Source organism: Lathamus discolor, chromosome 2, assembly GCF_037157495.1.
Source record: "Lathamus discolor isolate bLatDis1 chromosome 2, bLatDis1.hap1, whole genome shotgun sequence".
In the NCBI taxonomy this organism is placed as follows: domain Eukaryota; kingdom Metazoa; phylum Chordata; class Aves; order Psittaciformes; family Psittacidae; genus Lathamus; species Lathamus discolor.
Genome location: NC_088885.1, coordinates 18,221,922 through 18,240,041, shown reverse-complemented (window position 1 = coordinate 18,240,041; position 18,120 = coordinate 18,221,922). Strand labels below are relative to the sequence as shown.

Here is an 18,120-nt window from a genome sequence, read left to right as displayed (position 1 = left end):
TAACTGACTTAATTTTTCTGCCTAAATTCTGTAAGTGGTACGGGATAAAAACTCACTCGTAAGAATCACTTTTCAAGTTTGTAGAAGGTCTCATAGAACACCAGGGTTTGGGTTTTGTGGCTATCTGCTACTGTTCTTATCTCTCAAAAGTGAAATTTCTCTTATGAACCTGAATCTTTTCTGTCATTTCAATGCTTTAGTCAAATTCAGGTCTCTTTGTTCTTTCTACGTAACATGAAGCACAGTTCAAAAGTGATGTGTACTCCAGTGCAACTAAAACGGTGCTGAGAAAACTTAGTCATCTAATGAATATTATGGGAGGTGGAGAATGGGGAAAAGGAGACTGGCACATCTGCATTAAGTAGCAGTATTGGGAGGAATAACCTTGATGTGATTTGAAATGGAGTAACTGCTTTGTGTTGTTCCAAACTCATCAAACATGCTGCAGTGGCAGCTTTTATGTGTCATCATTTAGCGTGGAGATAGCAATAGGATCAGAGTGGTCCCTTGTAACAGGCAGCAGAGAGAGCAACTATTTTATTTCTATGGATGTGCCTGACTGGTGTTTGCTGCTTCAGAAGCTCAGCAGTATGGCAGTCCAGCAGAGTTTTAATGAGGAAATTATAAACTTGATTCCAGGTTTCTTGGGTCCAGCTAGAATTCCCTAATTTTCAGTCTCAACACCAGCACTGTCCAGTGCTGAACCTGGGTGCCTTGCATTGTGCTGCCTTTCTTCTGAGGGGGTTTCCAGCCTCCAACAAAAGAACCAAAGTTAAGGAAAAAGAAAAGTGAGGATAAAGGTTATTGTCTTGTAGCCCATACAGCTAAATGAGCCTCAGTGGGGAAGCTGACTGTCCCAGTGGACCAAGTATGATGTGTTCCTAATCATCCACTGGAGAAGCAGCAGTTTGTTAAAAAACAAACCAAAAAAAGCCTCTGAAAGCAGGGAAGCTGGAACTTGTTCTTTTCCCATGTAACAATGAATGATCACAGTCAGGGTTTGCTTTCCTGTTTGGTTTGGTTGGGCTTTTTTGATTAAGCAGCTGGTAAGTGAGAATTGCTTCATTTCCGTGGGATACAGGCATAGGGAATTGGTTTCAGTGCATCAGAGCAAGAAGAAACTGCTAAGCCTTTTATGCCATACTTCAGAAGATCTACTAATATTCAGGGCTGCAGCCTCTGAGGGGTGATGACCTTGTGCGTTATAGCACCTGTCCTCGAAGTGCAGACCATGCACTGATCTGCAAGCCCCAGAATACCTCTCTGAAGAGGGAAAAGCAAGCTTACTGTATGGTGAAAGTAGGACAATGTTATACTGACCTTTTATTATGTGGATTTGGATTTAATTTTAATAAATGATGAGCTTGATTCTGTTTGCAGAAGCAGTATTTCAGGAAGAAATTTTCGAAGGGGAAATATATGTAAGATCAGTATTTCCTGTGCTCATCATTACAGTATGACTGTAGATGAGTAGAAAAGTAGATCAAAGTAATTCTTGTTGGTGTATGTGTGTGCCTTTGTGCCCAAAGGGGATTCTCTGAGTTGTTTTACCAGCTGGCCTAATACATCTTATTAGGATTTTAATTTAAGTTGTGGTTAATTTATGAGAGTGTATGCACTATGGGTATAAGCACTTTCAAGGCAATGTGATAGATGGTATAAAACCGAGATCAGGTATTCTGCAGTCATGCATTTGCTCCAGCCAGACTACCTTTATCTGTTTCTTTTCCTTGGGAAGATGCAATAGCATCACTTCCTGAAGCATCAGGCTGTCAGTGCCAGCTGTGACAGTGGGTTGATGTCTTCCAGTGTCTCTGGGTTGTGTTCGCTCCGGTATTGGTGCGTTCCTGTCCAGTTTCACCTCCCAGCAACTGGCTGGGTACTGCTGGGAGAGCACAGTTGACACGTGAAAGAGCAAACAGGGGTTGCTGAGACTGGGCCTTTGATTTTTGCTTTGCTTGTTTCCTTCAGCTCTGCTCTCAGACTGGTGTGCACAGCTGAAATTGCTGCCTTCAGTAATTCTTCCTGGAAGGATACTGTGGTTATTATTGTAATTACAGAATCACAGAATCCCAAGGGTTGGAAGGGACCTAAAAAGATCATCTAGTCCAACCCCCCTGCAAGAGCAGGGTAACCTACAGTACATCACACAGGAACTTGTCCAGGCGGGCCTTGAATATCTCCAGTGTAGGAGACTCCACAACCCCCCTGGGCAACCTGTTCCAGTGCTCTGTCACTCTTACAGTAAAGAAGTTCTTCCTGATGTTAACGTGGAACTTCCTATGCTCCAGTTTACACCCATTGCCCCTTGTCCTATCACTGGATATCACTGAAAAAAGCCTAGCTCCATCATCCTGACACCTACCCTTTACATATTTGTAAACATTGATGAGGTCACCCCTCAGTCTCCTCTTCTCCAAGCTAAAGAGACCCAGCTCCCTCAGCCTCTCCTCATAAGGGAGATGTTCCACTCCCTTAATCATCTTTGTGGCTCTGCGCTGGACTCCTTCAAGCAATTCCCTGTCCTTCTTGAATTGAGGGGCCCAGAACTGGACACAATATTCCAGATGCGGCCTCACCAAGGCTGAGTAGAGGGGGAGGAGAACCTCTCTTGACCTACTAACCACTCCCTTTCTAATGCACCCTAAGATGCCATTTGCCTTCTTGGCCACAAGAGCACATTGCTGGCTCATGGTCATCCTCCTATCCACCAGGACCCCCAGGTCCCTTTCCCCTTCACTACTTTCCAGCAGGTCAACCCCCAACCTGTACTGGTACATGGGGTTGTTCTTCCCCAGATGCAAGACTCTACACTTGCCCTTGTTAAATTTCATCAAGTTTCTCCCCGCCCAACTCTCCAGCCTGTCCAGGTCTCGCTGAATGGCAGCACAGTCCTCTGGTGTGTCAGCCACTCCTCCCAGTTTTGTGTCATCAGCAAACTTGCTGAGAGTGCACTCAGTTCCCTCATCCAGGTCATTGATGAAAATATTAAACAGCACCGGTCCCAGCACCGACCCCTGAGGAACTCCACTAGTCACAGACCTCCAGCTAGATTCTGCGCCATTGACCACAACTCTCTGCCTTCTTCCTTTCAACCAGTTCTCGATCCACCTCACTACTTGATCGTCAAGCCCACACTTCCTTAGCTTATCTATGAGGATGCTGTGGGAGACAGTATCAAATGCCTTACTGAAATCAAGAAAAACTACATCTACCGCTCTACCATCATCCCTCCACCTAGTCACTTCCTCATAGAAGGCTATAAGGTTGGTCATACATGACTTCCCCCTCATAAAACCATGTTGGCTGTTCTTAATGACCCCCTCATCCTTGATATGCCTAGTGATGGAGTCAAGAATAAGTTGTTCCATCACCTTTCCAGGGATGGAGGTAAGGCTGACCGGTCTATAATTACCCGGGTCCTCCTTCTTGCCCTTCTTATAGATTGGTGTGACCTTTGCCATCCGCCAATCCTCAGGCACCTCGCCCGTTTCCCACGACTTACCAAAGATGATGGAAAGTGGCCTAGCAATGACCTCCGCCAGCTCCCTCAGCACCCGTGGGTGCATTCCATCCGGACCCATCGATTTACAGATGTCCAGATTGCATAGCTGATCCCTAACCCAATCCTCATCTACCAAAGCAAACTCCTCCTTTGTCCTGACTCCTTCTGGGGCTATAGAAATCCGGGGCCCTCGGCGAGAGTCTGCAGGAGTAAAGACAGAGGCAAAGAAGGCATTCAGCACCTCTGCCTTCTTTATATCCTCTGTCTCCAGGGTACCCACTTCGTTCAGCAGTGGGCCTATATTGCCTCTTGTGTTAGTTTTATTTGCTATGTATTTGAAGAAGCCCTTTCTATTGTCTTTAACCCGACTAGCAAGATTGAGTTCCAAGGAGGCCTTAGCTGTCCTAATTGCCTCCCTACATCCTCTAACAACTGTCCTATATTCCTCCCAAGCGGCCAGCCCCTCCTTCCATAATCCATAGATTCTCCTTTTCCACTTGAGTTTGCCCAGCAGCTCCTTGTTTAACCACGCCGGTCTCCTAGATCCCTTACTTGACTTCCTACTTATTGGGACGCTCCGATCCTGAGCTTGGAAGAAGCGGTCCTTGAATGCTAACCAACTATCTTGAGCCCCTTTACCGCCTAGTACACTTTCCCATGAGACTTCCCTTAGCAGTTGACTGAAGAGGCCAAAGTTGGCCCTTCGGAAATCCAGAACTGTGGCTTTGCTAGGTATTCTATTCCTCCCACACAGGATCCTAAACTCCACCATCTCATGGTCACTGCAGCCAAGGCTGCCATTGACCGTCACCACTTCGACCAAACCCTCCTTGCTGGCGAGTACTAAATCTAGCAGCGCTGCTCCCCTAGTTGGTACGTCCACCATTTGCATTAAGAAATTATCATCAATGCACTCGAGGAACCTCCTAGACTGTGAATGACTGGCTGTGTGAGTCTTCCAGCAAATATCGGGGTAATTAAAGTCCCCCACGACGACTAAGGTATGTAGTCGCGAGGCTACTTCCAGTTGCCTGTAGAAAGCCTCATCAACTCCTTCGTCCTGATCAGGAGGTCTGTAATAGACCCCCACAACTGTATCACCCGTGCCAGTCAGCCCCTTGATTCGTACCCACAGACATTCCACTTGCTCCTCATCCGACCCCGGACAGAACTCAATACATTCTAGTTGCTCTCTCACGTAAAGAGCCACTCCACCACCTCGCTTTGCTGACCTATCTTTCCTAAAAAGGACATAGCCATCCATGACCACATTCCAGTCATGTGAACTGTCCCACCATGTCTCTGTAATCGCCACTAGATCATAACCTTTAGCCCGCACACAGACTTCTAACTCCTCCTGTTTATTCCCCATGCTGCGTGCATTGGTGTACAGGCATTTCAGGGAGCCAGTCCTAGTACCCTTTTTCCCCTGCGGGACAGGGTCTAAAAAGCTATCCTTTCCCACAAGTGAAACAAGAGATTGATAGTCCTCCTTAGCCCGCCATCCTTCAATCCCTAGCATGTTCCTCTTGGGCTTGTCCCCAACAGGCCCTGTTAAATCCCCTCCCCCCTTCATAACTAGTTTAAAGCCCTGTCAATAAGCCCTGCTAACTCCTGCCCCAAAACCCTTTTTCTTCTCTGGGACTGGTGTATCCCGCCTGTCACCAGCAAACCAGGTGTCCCATACAGCAGCCCGTGACTGAAAAACCCAAACCCCTGCCTTTGGCACCAGTCACGTAGCCATACATTAACCTGCAGAGTCTTCTTATATATCCCTTCACCCTCGCTTGCAACAGGTATGGAGGCAAACACCACTTGCGCTCCAGAACCTTTAACCAGCCGTCCCAGGGCCCTGTAGTCTCTCTTCATCGCCCTTACGTTCCTCGTAATAATTTCGTCACTGCCAACCTGAAAAACCAGCAGTGGGTAGTAGTCAGACGGCTGCACCAGTTCAGAGAGCTTCTTTTTAACATCTCTAATCCGAGCCCCAGGCAGGCAGCAGACCTCCCTGTGGGGTGGATCCGGTCGACAAATGGGCCCTTCTGTTCCCCTCAGAAGGGAGTCACCCACCACAATTACTCTTCTTTTCTTCTTGGTTGTAGAAGTTCTGAGGTATGTGGGTGAGTGACTAGCCCTGGGTGACTCACTAGATAGATTTGCCTCACCATCTCCATTCACCTGGCCCTGAATTTCCAAGACCTCGTACCTGTTATTCAAGGGCAACTGGGAGGGAGGAAGGGATTGTGAGGGTTTTCGCTTACCTCTCCGAGGAGGAACCTCCCTCCATCCATCCTTGTCCATTAAGCTCTCTCCTTCTGTCTGATGGTAGGAGGGAAGGGGATCCATATCTTGTTGAACCACTTCCCTCTGCCCTTGCCTTAGGGTGTGGTTCCACCAATCTATTTCACTTTCACACTCTCTAATGGCTCTCAACCTTTCTACCTCCTCCCTCAGTTCAGCCACCTGCCTGAGCAGGTCATTTATTTGCTCACAGCGAACACAAGCAGTTTCACTGGCTCCCTCCAATACAAGTGCCAGGCTCAGGCATTCGCTGCAGCCAGAGACCTGCACAGCTGCATGTCTGCAGGAAGGCTCAGTCTGGATACCCACATTAGTACTCACTACAGCTTTCGATCGTGTTGTAACCATGATCTATCTGGTCAATCAATCCGTCTACGTCCCTCAGCACTCCTTCCCCCTCCTGTAATCCAGGCGAGTCCTCTCGATGAGGCGGTTGGAACGCTTCCTTGCCCGCTCGCCTGCCCGCTCGAACTGCCGCGCAAACTGCCTCGACCCTCTGCCTCGACGCTCTCTGTTTGCCGGCTCTGTTCGCCGCGCTCCTGGTCGCCGCGCTCCCTGGGAAGGTTTTTTAGCCACTCCCAGCTGGTGCCACTCCTCCTGGCTCCGCCCCCTGTGAGTCAGCCCCTCGCGGGAGCTGAGCTTCCGAGTCCTGGGCAAGTCCTGTTGAGGACTTGAGGCTCCCTCCTCAGTGGCTCTTGTCGCTCTGAGGTGAGGCTCCTGGACGCTGATCTCTCCCCTCTCCGCTCCGGTGTTGCAGGCGTCCTCTCTCAAGCTACTCACCTCAGCAACTGATCGAGAGTGGCTGTTGGTGGCCGGTTTGAATCTGCCACCGAGCCTCCTGGCTCCGCCCCCTTGTAATTGATGCTGTTTTCAGTGCCAGAAAGCAAAATTAGCTGTGGACATGGTCTGAGCTGGAAGGAACTAAGGGGACCAAAAGTATTCCTGGTGTCTGTGGCTTTTTTTCTGCCTTTGCTATGCCAACAGGTGAAAATAATGCGTAAACTATCAGTGAGGCTTGCTTCTTGTATTACAAAAACGTGTTTTAAAAGCTGTCATACTTGCAAAACACCCTTAAGTGTAGAGCTAATAACTGTGGGTTTGTGTGGGTTTAACAAATGCTGAAGTGTTTTGCCTGCTTCTCTCTTTGTGCTGGTATTTTGAGGTAATATCTTCATTTTCCAACAGAAGTTGTCTCCTGTCACTTCTCCCAAAAAGAAAAACTGCTTTAAAACCAACCCGTCACCTGTCCAAACCCCACACCATACTACCTGAAATAGGTTGTCTGTATCTCTTCTGTCTTCATGGATACAGGCTTATCTTAACTACCCATAACAATGTATATGGATAGATGCATTTTTTTTGTGGTCTCTCCTTACTGAAGCAGGAGTTGTTTTGAATTCTAGTTGATTTTACAAGGATGACAATTCCACCATCAGAAATATATGGTTGTTGTTAGGAAAGCTGTTGGGTTTGGTAGCTGCCTTCCATTTCAGTCAAAAGACAGGGAAGTGGCTGCGATTAGATGCAAATGCTGAATCAATAGAAGCCCCCAGCCAGAGCACATACATGTGAAAGCTTAGTGTACAAATTAAGTTTACATCTTAATCTTAAACAGGCATCTTGCATTGCAAACTTTTGTGCTGCTCCAGTAAAGTTAGGATGAATGCTAGACTGTCTTCTTTGTCATGCTTGTGTCTCAGGTTTTGTTGTGATGACTTCATTTACTGGGTTTTGTTAATTGCAAAGTATTAATTTCATGAAAATATCTCTGAGACTTAATAGAAGCTATATACTTGCATCAGAAAAAAGTAAGAACTGCCTGTGGTATCCAGGAAGTGCAAGTAAAGCTATTTTGCTTGTCCTTGGAAGCAGAAATGTGGAGTCTGGAGGTTAAAACTACTCTCCTTTTTCTGCATTCCAGCTGGGTTCTGGAAAAAACAGGGCAAAATTGGGAAGAAAGGTAGTAAATTCTTTTTGCTTTTGACTGTTCCTTTTGCTGACTCCACCTCATTCCCTCAGGAGTGGGGAGGAAACAGCAGAGGAGTTCAGATGAGTGACTCACGAGGCTTCTAGAAGTATTGTAGCTTATATTCATGGTGATGCTGAACACTCATCTCTGTCTATATGTGGGCAACACTTTAGTAAATATTCTAGCTAAATTATATAAAAATCTGCTTTTACTGGGACATGCCTATGTACTTACAGCTGTAGCTATTATAGGCAATCTTTGTCTTCTGAAGAAATCCATAGATTGAGGGTTTTGCCTTGCAGAACTCATAAGGATCGTTTAAAAAATAATTCACAAGACTTGGTTCTGACGTTTGCATTTTTTCTGGCAAGTGACAGAACAATTTCTGTCCTCTCCTAGATCCTTAATTGCACGCAATATAAAATTAAACCAGTTGCATTAATCTCAGCCCAAAAAAGGCCTGGTAAGTGCTGATTGACAAGAGAGAAATCTTTATTTGGGTAGGGTTTTTTTGTTGATACTGAATGTGCTTCAGTGAGGTTTTCAGTGTCATCAGCAGTGGAAAAGGATGCTATATTTAGCCAATTCAGAGTTCATGTTTTTACTGTCTGGTGTAGACATGGCTGCTCTCTGTGTTTTAACCTGCAGATTGCATTCTTGTAACATATTCAGTCTGGATGTAGTACTGATAGGTACTGGGTAATAGGTACTGGAGCCAGAGCAGAAAGGCTTTTTTTTGCAAAAATGCATATCCTCACTATTGTCCACATGAAAATTCCTTCTGTTCTCTCTCCATTGGACTTCTTAAAACTTTAGAGTTAATATGTAAATCTTACTTTGCTAACCATTTGATATTGTGGAGGCTATTGGATAATCACGCTCAAGCCCCAGCAGACATGTTATTTTTTCTTAAGTCAGGCCATTTTCAACCCTTCTTACCTACAACTCATTTAATAAGCTTTCTCATTGGAATTACGTGACACTTGGAGAAGGTGGATGCTGATGAGCTGTCTTCAGTTACTTTTAAGTTTTATGAAGATAAACTGAAAAGTTTTTCTTGGGAGATGCATCGTTCTTTCTTCATACCTTTGCGAAAATTCATTACGATCCCTACATTAGTTTGGGGAGAGGACACTTAAATTAATCCTCTCAAATTTACTCTGCTTTCATTCTCCATTACTGTTATCTCTTCTCCTGCATTGAAAGTTGTGTTTGATAATCTGCTGAAAAACTGAAGCCTTTGTTTGATTTCTTTTAGTATAATTGTGAACTTCAGCTGTTAGCTTTCAGAATAGCTGTGGGGTAACATTAGAAATCTGTATTTTGCACACCAGGATACCTTGGATTATTAGACATGGTGTTCACATTGAGGTGAAAGCTCTGCCTTCAGTTGAAAGGGATGGAAGCAGGGAAGGTTGTTCTTTTAAGTTCTTTTAAGTGCTCTGTCATTGTAACCAAAAGTTTAAAGCTTCTAGAACTGGGTTGTCCTTTAGTTATGGAAGTAATTGCACACATGCACATTCTTAATGTGAGTTGGGGGGGGGGGGGGGGGAGGTTCTGCTTACTTACATGGTTTAGATTGCTATCAAGATCAATGTAATATTGACTCAGTTGTGTTGGTTCTCTTCTAATGCAAACTATGATGTATTGGCTTTTAAGTCTGTGACCTTAGTAATGTCACCATTCAAAATTATATAATGTTATGCAAGGAGCATATTAACTTGTTTTTTGAAATAGTTTTAGTTACATGTAAGATTTCTAGAATAATCATCAGGGTAGAGTCAAATATTAACTCTTCTGTATTTTCACAGTTGACTGTGAAGTCATACACATTTTTAAGGTGACTAGCTGATTTTAAGTGTACTTTGGAACATTAGCTTTTGGAGAATTTGAACTAAATTGGGCATTATTTCTCTCTAGCAACATGTCCAGTTGGTAATTCCAAAGAAAGCATATGAAACCCTTAGCATTTACTTACTATATAAAGGTACTTGCTGGAGAAAAGTGTTCGTTTCACTAAGGATATGATCTTAGCTAGAAGATCATTATCCAACAAGGGCGTGTGTAGTATGAAACCCAAGTATGCATTTTGTCAGTGTACTTTGCTTGTAGACTTAAAATCTGAGGGGTTTTTAATATTTCTTGTTATTTTTAATGAGTGTTTAGTTATGCAACTAAGCTACAGCATCTATTCCTTAGAGCATTTTTCACAAATAGAAGGCAAACTGTTTTCTGGCTTGTGGTTGCTGTGTTCCTGAGCAGGCAGTAGGGTCTTGCAGTAGATGAGCCTTGAGGATGTCCATGGTTATATTTAAACTGGTTTTGCTGTGGCCAAGAACATGAGTTGTCATATGTGTTCATGTGAATCTGTGCTGTTTCTTGTTAATAAATGGTTGAAATGCTAGAACAAAGCAGTGCAGTGTACTAACAATGGGGCTCTATATAAGGAACCAAATACATTTGTAGAAATGTTTGTTAGTCACATGCTATAAATGAGAGCACTTGGGAAATCTGAATCTGAAATTTCATGGTGAATCAGACGCTGGTGCTATATTCAGCCAGGTCAGCAGTCCCCAGCTCAGGAAGCCCAAGGCTAAGGTGCTCTTTTGCATTTATAAATCCCTTCACTCGCATGAAGTGTCAGCAGGTGTGTGTTAAGCAATTCATTATGTTGCAGTGAAGCTATCATAGACATTATTTCAAGAGTGGTGATGTGAGCTTTTCCTGCCTGTGGCCTCCAAAGGTGGGAATTCAGTATGTCTATTAATAGTCAAGCTATTTAATGTACTGCTTAAACCTGTCTTTCTGCTGGGATTTATATGTGAAACCCGAGTACAAATGCTTTATTGGAAAGCTGGGAACTTGTTCACCATTGACAAAATCTGATCTCTCCAGCCACTGAAGGACAAGTGCCTTCATATTGCACAGCAGAAACAAAATCCCTCCCTCTGTTCCTGTAACACTGAAGCTTATCCAGCAACTTTGACAGAAGCCATTTACATAATACACCCACAAGCCAGCACTGTTTAGGCAGATTGAAACTGAAAGATTTATTCAGCAAGTTGTAGGGCTTTATATTATGTTTTATTAGCTTATATTATTATTATATTTAAATCATACTTAATGTAATCTTTGTCAAGCTGAAGGGATGTTTGTCTGTACTAGTTGCAAGTAACCGTGGGTTTGGTCATTAGTAGCTGTCTTTTTAACGGTCAGCCGATTGCATTGAGAGTGATTTTACTTTAATGTTCAGATTATTCGTGTGGGGAGTTCCTTGTCTTCAATGAGTTAAGCGAGGGCTATTTTGCTGCTCTGACCAGTGCCATCTGAGAGCAGTTAAAATGCTGGAGTTGTTTACTGCTCCAATTATTGTTAGTCAGCAGAGCCAGCACACCACATTTCCTTGCGGCTTTTAGTGGAAAATCTTAAGCAGTTGCTCCCAGTTATAGGATTTTTACGTTTTCGGCTGTGTTAGTCACAGGGCTGGCACAGGCGTAACTGCAGAGACTGCCCCCAAAAGAGGGAGAAAGGCGGCTTTTTTCTGTGCCAGAGGAAGTTGCGCTGGGAGCAGTGGCTGAGCTCTCTGGTAAGTGTGACATGTGAGCATTACTAGGCATTTCATCCCGCCAGGCTGCAGTCGCTGCTCACCAGGCTGCTGCTCAGTGGGAATGCTGCTGTGGCAGTGGTTTGTCCGCTGCTCCTGCGGGCTGTTAGTGACCGGCTCGGACGAACAGGCTTTTTCTAAGCTCTGCAAGGCTATCTGCTGATTGTGTAGTTTAACTTGTCAAGCAAACAACCTGATAAGCAGAAGCTCTGACTGAAGAGGAGAAGCAGGTTGGCACAGTGACAGATGTTTGGATAAAGAAGTTGGCTCAGAGAAGATACACGGAGTCTGATTTTTTTTTTTCTTTCCTCTCCCCATCAATCTGAATGAAGACTATCATGGGAACTGCATTCACATGGTGATCAAAAGAAACACTTGAGTGATGAACTGCTTCTGAAGAAGAAGTCTCAGGCAGTAATTCAAGCTTTTGTGTGCAGTAGCTGGCTTGTTTTGCTGAAGCATTCCTCCTCAACAGTATTTCTCCGTAGTGCGTTCTCTGATGGAGCTACTGCCCGGTGAAGGCGAAGCGAGCACTCCGCATTGCTCGTGTCCCTGATGGAGTAACACCGTCTGCGCTGCTGTCGTTTGGGGAGGCTGGATTCCACCGGCAGCATTATTCAAGGAGTTCATTGTCCCTGTGGTCTGACTCATCGCATGTAAATGTACTGCAGCCGCGCTGCACGTTGCAGATCTTTTTCTTGCATGGGAAAGAATTATTTTCCTCTAAGCAGGTCCTGAATAACTGTTGGAAATGAGATGTGTTTTTCTGGCTGGGCTGTTCCTGGCGCTGAGAGAAGGAAGCTGCAGAATGACAGGATGATCAGAAGGCGCGTTTATTTTCAGTCACCAGAAAGGCTGCGACGGTTGATTTAAAACTGACCTTGCGGGAGCGGGTATAGCTGCGGCCGTCTCTCTCAGAGCAATTGTTCCTTGTTCTGTCCTCAATAGGACGGTGTCGTGTCTTCTGCAACAATGATTTCACTGTGAGGGTAGAAGGACACCGTGGAAGTTGTGACATTAACAACGACAAATTTGCCTGTGAGAGGACAGCTGTGTGCGGCAGTGAGTGCTGCTCGGATGGAATTGCATCGTGGGATATTTTTATCAGCCCTTCCACAGTTCCATTTCTGTGGTTTCAATGCCTAGGGAAATCTGATTTTAATGAGAACAACTTTTTTGTGAGCATTGTCTTGAGCATCTCAGGGTGTTTAAATCTGGAAGATGAAGTGTACGGGGGGATTGCAGTGTCCTGTTTTAAATGCTAATGCACCAGCGGTAGCACTCACAACTTTGTGAGTGCATGTGAAACAGGTGAAGGTGTTTCCTCATACGGTCCCTGTTGTGATACCTGCAGTCTGGTTCCAAAAATACCATTGCTGCCATTTTTCCGTTTGCTTTTGCTTCCTCAAACGGATCGAATGAGTCGAGTCTGTATTGTTGTTTTGGAGGAGGAGGAAGATGATTCTCCCACATTCATTTCCAAATTACCTCAGGAAAATGTACCTTTGCGTCCATCGCCCCCTGCAAACGTGCTGGTAAGGCATGTCCTTTGTTGGCATATTTCCTGCTTACAGTACTGTCGCAAATACCAATGGTAATATTAACATGAATGTGCATGATGCTGAAACAAGACAAAATGGTGAAAACTGCTGATACTGAAGAGGGAAAAAGCTGAAACTTAGTTGCAGAGTTAATATTTGCAAGGGCCCATTCTTTTCCATGTAACTATTTATGGTGCAGCAATAACTGTTCTCAGCTCTTGTATAATAGCAGAGGGTTTTCAGAAGGCCTTGTAAACTGTATTTGAAATAAATGGTTTGCCCTGTTCCACTCTCTATTCCTCAATGGTACATTTATGCAATACTACTTTAGAAACTGATGTAACCATTGCATTGCAGTAACATGCTGTGTTTATTTTGAGAACTGATAGAGTATATAATGTACATCAAGCAAGAGCTATTCTCAGCTAAAACAAAAAATAGCATAAGTCAAAATCTTGATGTAACTGATTCAAATTCCCACTTTCTGGAAGTGATCAACACTGGTGACTGTGCTTTTATTGATTTATTTTGTTTTGTCAAGTGACTGACTTGACTTGACTTGCTAGCATACCTCAGCAGCTTTTCTGACTAAGAAACCCTGCTATATTTAGTAGTAGATGTGTGTGAGTGTGAATTTGTTACCATACTGATCTGATGCACTTTGCTTTCCCACTGTATCTGAACAGGTGAAAAACTTTAGTAACTTTAGTCACTTGCGAATGTAAAAGGGGTTTGCTTACTTATATTGTATAGAATTTGCAGCACATAAGAGCCCTAATTTTATTATGAGGAGTTCTGTTTTCACCTGTTATAAGCTAATCTTCTGGCCATTTTTTTTTCCCTCAATATTTCATTGACTTACATTATGTTCATGTATCTGAGGTTTTTGAAACTTGGCATTTCTTCAGTTCTAAATGCTGTTGCTGGTTTCTTTATTTCACTGCCTGGGATGCTTTATTTCGTCATCATCTTGTGTTTGTGTTATGTATCAAAAGAATATGTGTGTATCTCTGAAAGCTGAAATGGGTTATATTCTAAGATGGGTTTTTTCCTTCATTTCAGCCACCGTTGGTTCAAGCTATATTTAATGGAGATCCGGATGAAGTTCGAGCACTGATTTTTAAGAAAGAAGATGTTAATTTTCAGGTAAAAACAAACACTGTTAGCTTTGAATACATTTTAGCTTTGTTTTGATACAGCTTTCTGCTGTACTAATCACTTTAAAACTGCTAATTTGTGAGCCGTAAGTTTTACTGCTTTTACATAACAAGCAAAGTGTAAAGCCTATACCTATGCTTAATACTGGGAAGCAGTGTAGCTTTGTTGATTTGTGTTGATAGTAAAGACCTAATTCTATATTCCTTTCAAATGTTAGTTCTGCAGTGCCTGGGTAACTGAAAAGCTTGTTTATACAGTTGCATCAGACTTCTTAGAAAGTTAGACAAGAGTGATGCTATGTAGGCTTTGATTAAATACAGTGTATAGTATACAGTAGACTAGTATAAGAAAATAGTCTGGGCTTTCAGTAGGTAGTTTAATAGTGGGTTTTAAAAAGGGAAGCCTAATGCTTATGTTAATAAGTAAAAATGAGAAATTATGTGTCCTATTTGCGATGCTGCAAACCCAGACACTGCACTACAGAAATGAAATGGAGTTTATTTCACTGGGTGAACTTCCAAGATTTGAACAACATGCAGTTACTGTAGTTAATTTCTATTGAAATTCTAGTGCAAGTTTGACATTATGCAGGATAATACAGCATAAGCTCTTTGCCTTGATTAGAAGTTGCTTTTATTTATTAAAGCAGACTGACGTAAACTTTTTAGGCCATAAAACTATGGGAATATATGTAGCTGTTTCTCTTTCAAATGCATCAGAGCAAGAGTGGTGCTAAAAAGCAAAGGCCAACGTCCAGGTGCAATGTAGTGGCCAATGCAAGACCATGATAATTCTTTGCATTTTCTTCGTGAGAGATGTAAACCAAAAGAAAATACTTAGTTTGGTCTGCATATTTCGATATTTAAAAGCATTATGCAGAATTTATGTCTGACCAGTGCCAGCTGAAATACAAGAGAGCCCTCACATTATCTTGAAGAACTTGAGTTAGCACCCCCTGTAAGTCAACTTGATGTCAAATCTGAAGTTCTGTTTGATGAGGTTGGACTTCTTTTTCAGTAGCTTTGCATGTTCTGAAGCAAGATAGAATGATGGGTAATAAAGTATCAAAAGACTTGCTCTCATAACTGAACAGCAGATTATCAGTTGCATATCTTTCCAGACTTCTCATATGTTCACTCTGGTCATGTTGCCATTTTTGTTTTTGAAAGCTGGTTAGTCTATATTGTTTCATTTTTGTTCCTTCATGTGTAAGTCAGGTTTAGCATTCATAGCTGTAGTCCCTGTGAACAAAGTTAGGTTAGTATCTCTCTGCTTTTCCGATTAGCTATTACAAAAGCCTCTGCTAGACTTCAGTATGTGCGTGGTAGTGGTTTGGGTTTGGTTTCTGTTTTATCTCAAGTTTTGTCAAATAGTTGCCCATAAAGACAAAGTCAGCAGATGAGTTTAAATAGGAAAGCAGACAGTTGTATGATGTCTTTGAAGATGATTACTTCAGACTAATAGGTAGTTAACAGTGAAGAAAAATGCTGTAGGTAGAAAATTAAAACTCTGGAGGTTATTATTCCTTTCTGTGGATACATGTCCCTTTAACACAATGTGTGTGCATCTTAGGCTAGGAATACCCAAGGTGTGTTTAGAATCTATCCAGTGCAAATATGCAGCCACCTTGTTCAGTTTAGGCAGATGCTTAATCACACGTGACCACTCCTTCCTACCATGGCACTTCTAGTCCTACTACAGTATTTAATTCTACATTCACGTGTATCCCTTCAAATGCTGTTGAAACTAAAGGAGCACATAAATTCACCCATTGTTTGGTAGATATGAAGTAAACTGCCTAGTGGGTTTTGATTTGTGTCTGCCTCTGTGTTTTGTTCTTTTCCTTGGGTTTCCATTTGCTGTATGTACTTGGCTGGAGATTATATGTCCTTACATAGTCTAGATCCAAAGTTGTCCCCTTAGTTACATGTTATGAATTGGTGTGGACAGGAAGGAAAAAGTGAATAAAATGAAGTGGTTATGTATATTTCCTAATAAAGAGAAGGATGGCAATAAACTGCTTTGACAGTTGTGGATTATATTAGAGCAGTGTATATGTTAGATTTTTTCCACTTTGCTATCCAAGTGCTTCGGTACGGTTGTTTGAATTCCAGAGTCATTCCCTCCAATACCTCTGCAGAGTAATTTCCCCCTCTCAGGAGCAACTAATTATTTTGCAGTTTGTATTCTCATAGCTGAGATTCCTTCCTTCCTGCTGTCCCCAGAGCATGGGGTGGACTCTGCAACTGGAGACCTAGCAGGCTTCTGCAAATTACTTTTGCCTGGTAGTGAACTGAAGATAGAGCTGTTGTAGGTCTTTGTTGTGACGGTGACATTCATCTGGAGAAGTTGTTAGTGTCTTGATGAAATGTGGGTGTTTTTTTTCCCTTCTGTTATCCTTGAGCTTCTTTTACCTATTTATTTCCAGGGTATGTTATCATTAACTGCAATTGGCTCAGTCTCTTAAAGCTAAGAGAGCTGAGTTTGTACATACGTCTTCTTAAAGCTAGGCAGTGGCAACTGTTAGATATTATGGTAATATCTAAAGATTGCACCCAGGTTGGGCTGTATTGGAGCATTATTCCTGAGACAGATGATGTCTTCTACCATAGCATTATATTTAGAAAGATTCTGAGATAGGCAGCTTTTCACAGCATGAGTTGCTGTGTGCGACTGTAAGATGACGTACTTATAGCAAACAGGCTTTTTGAGGAAGAAGATTGTTCTCTGTTCATGCCACACCAGACTTCTTGAGTCACTGGCTCAGTCTAGATTTAGAAAGTATGTATTGTATGCCACCCTGCAGTTGTAATCTTTTGAGAAGAAGGAGCTAATGGAGGGTATCCCTAGCTGCTTAAACGGTGGTTCAGAAAGGCTTACCTTCTCTGCAAGTTGGAAGGGAGCAGCATCTTTATAGACATAACTGGTTTATAGGAACTTTGTTCAAACATGTTATTTGGCAAGTGAACTCTCTTGAGGCTTCCATTAATGGAAGAATGGAGGGGAAGGGGTTGTCCCCGTCTCCCCCCAGCTTCCCCAAGAAAGCTTGAGAAACAGTACCTGCTTTTGCTTCATGGATCAGGCTTAAATCACACGTACTGCATATGTCAAGCATGGTTCTTGCTATGCTCTCTGTGTGTATGTATATATGTATGTTATTTATTATTATTTCTTCTTACCATCCTGAGCTTTTTGAGACTTGGCAGTAAGGAAGACCTTGTGTCATAACTGACACATTTCATATCTTATCAGTTAATGGGGTTCGTCAACATTTCCTGCTCTTGCTAATTAGATTAGTGTGGCTGGATTGAATGTTACGTGCTTTTCAGCAGTTAGTTTCAGCTAACTAAATTATTTCAGCACTGCCTTTTTTCAATCAGGATTTGTTTTTCAGAGTTGGAGACCTCTTACTGTTGCAAACTGCTATTTCTGTTCGTAACCAAAACTTCTAGGGTGTAAACTCAGTTTAAATGATCATGAAAATGGAATATTTCATCTCACCTACTTACTGGTAATATAATTCTGTGGAGGGCATACAAGCTTACTGTTAAAAATAGTTTAAAGGTTTCCTATCTGACTACTGAAATGATTGTTCAAAATCAGAACAATCTGTCCTCCTCCTAGACCTATTAGGGTCATATTTCTTGCCATGAAAAGTGACACTTCAGGTAACCCAATATGCAGTTTTTATAATCTGATTGCACTTCATCTTGCTGAGGGGATGAACATCTGATCCTCTCTGGAACTGGTGTCAGGGTGCCCCTTGCTCTTATGCTAAGCCAAACAAATGCTCTCCTTGGAGGAATCCCAAAACCACACAGATCTCACTGGACAGTTCTTACTGCTCCTGTTTAAGATAGTGATATTGACATATGTGATACATAGATTAAACACAGAACACCTGTATCTTACTGCTCATTGTGCTTTGTGAGATGAAAATAAATTTAAACTACGAAATATATTTTAAAGCTGCTTTATGTGAGAGTTGGTGCATTGTTTTTTTTTTTCCAGCATAAGGTATAAGATGGGAAAGTGAAATTCT

At 42.7% G+C, this 18,120-nt stretch overlaps 1 protein-coding gene across 2 annotated transcripts in view; it reads left to right on the top strand.

Annotated features, from left to right (window-relative positions):
- ANKRD28 (ankyrin repeat domain 28) overlaps nucleotides 1-18,120 on the top strand; it is a 126,364-nt gene that overhangs the window by 33,832 nt on the left and 74,412 nt on the right. The window contains exons 1-2 of one of the 2 annotated variants that reach the window (XM_065665995.1): nucleotides 11,708-12,914; nucleotides 13,983-14,066. In XM_065665995.1, the coding sequence (XP_065522067.1) occupies nucleotides 12,798-12,914; nucleotides 13,983-14,066 (201 nt within the window). In that variant the 5' untranslated portion in view covers nucleotides 11,708-12,797. Of the gene's footprint in view, nucleotides 1-11,707; nucleotides 12,915-13,982; nucleotides 14,067-18,120 lie in introns of those variants that run through there. The other variant, XM_065665996.1, reaches the window with a different exon arrangement.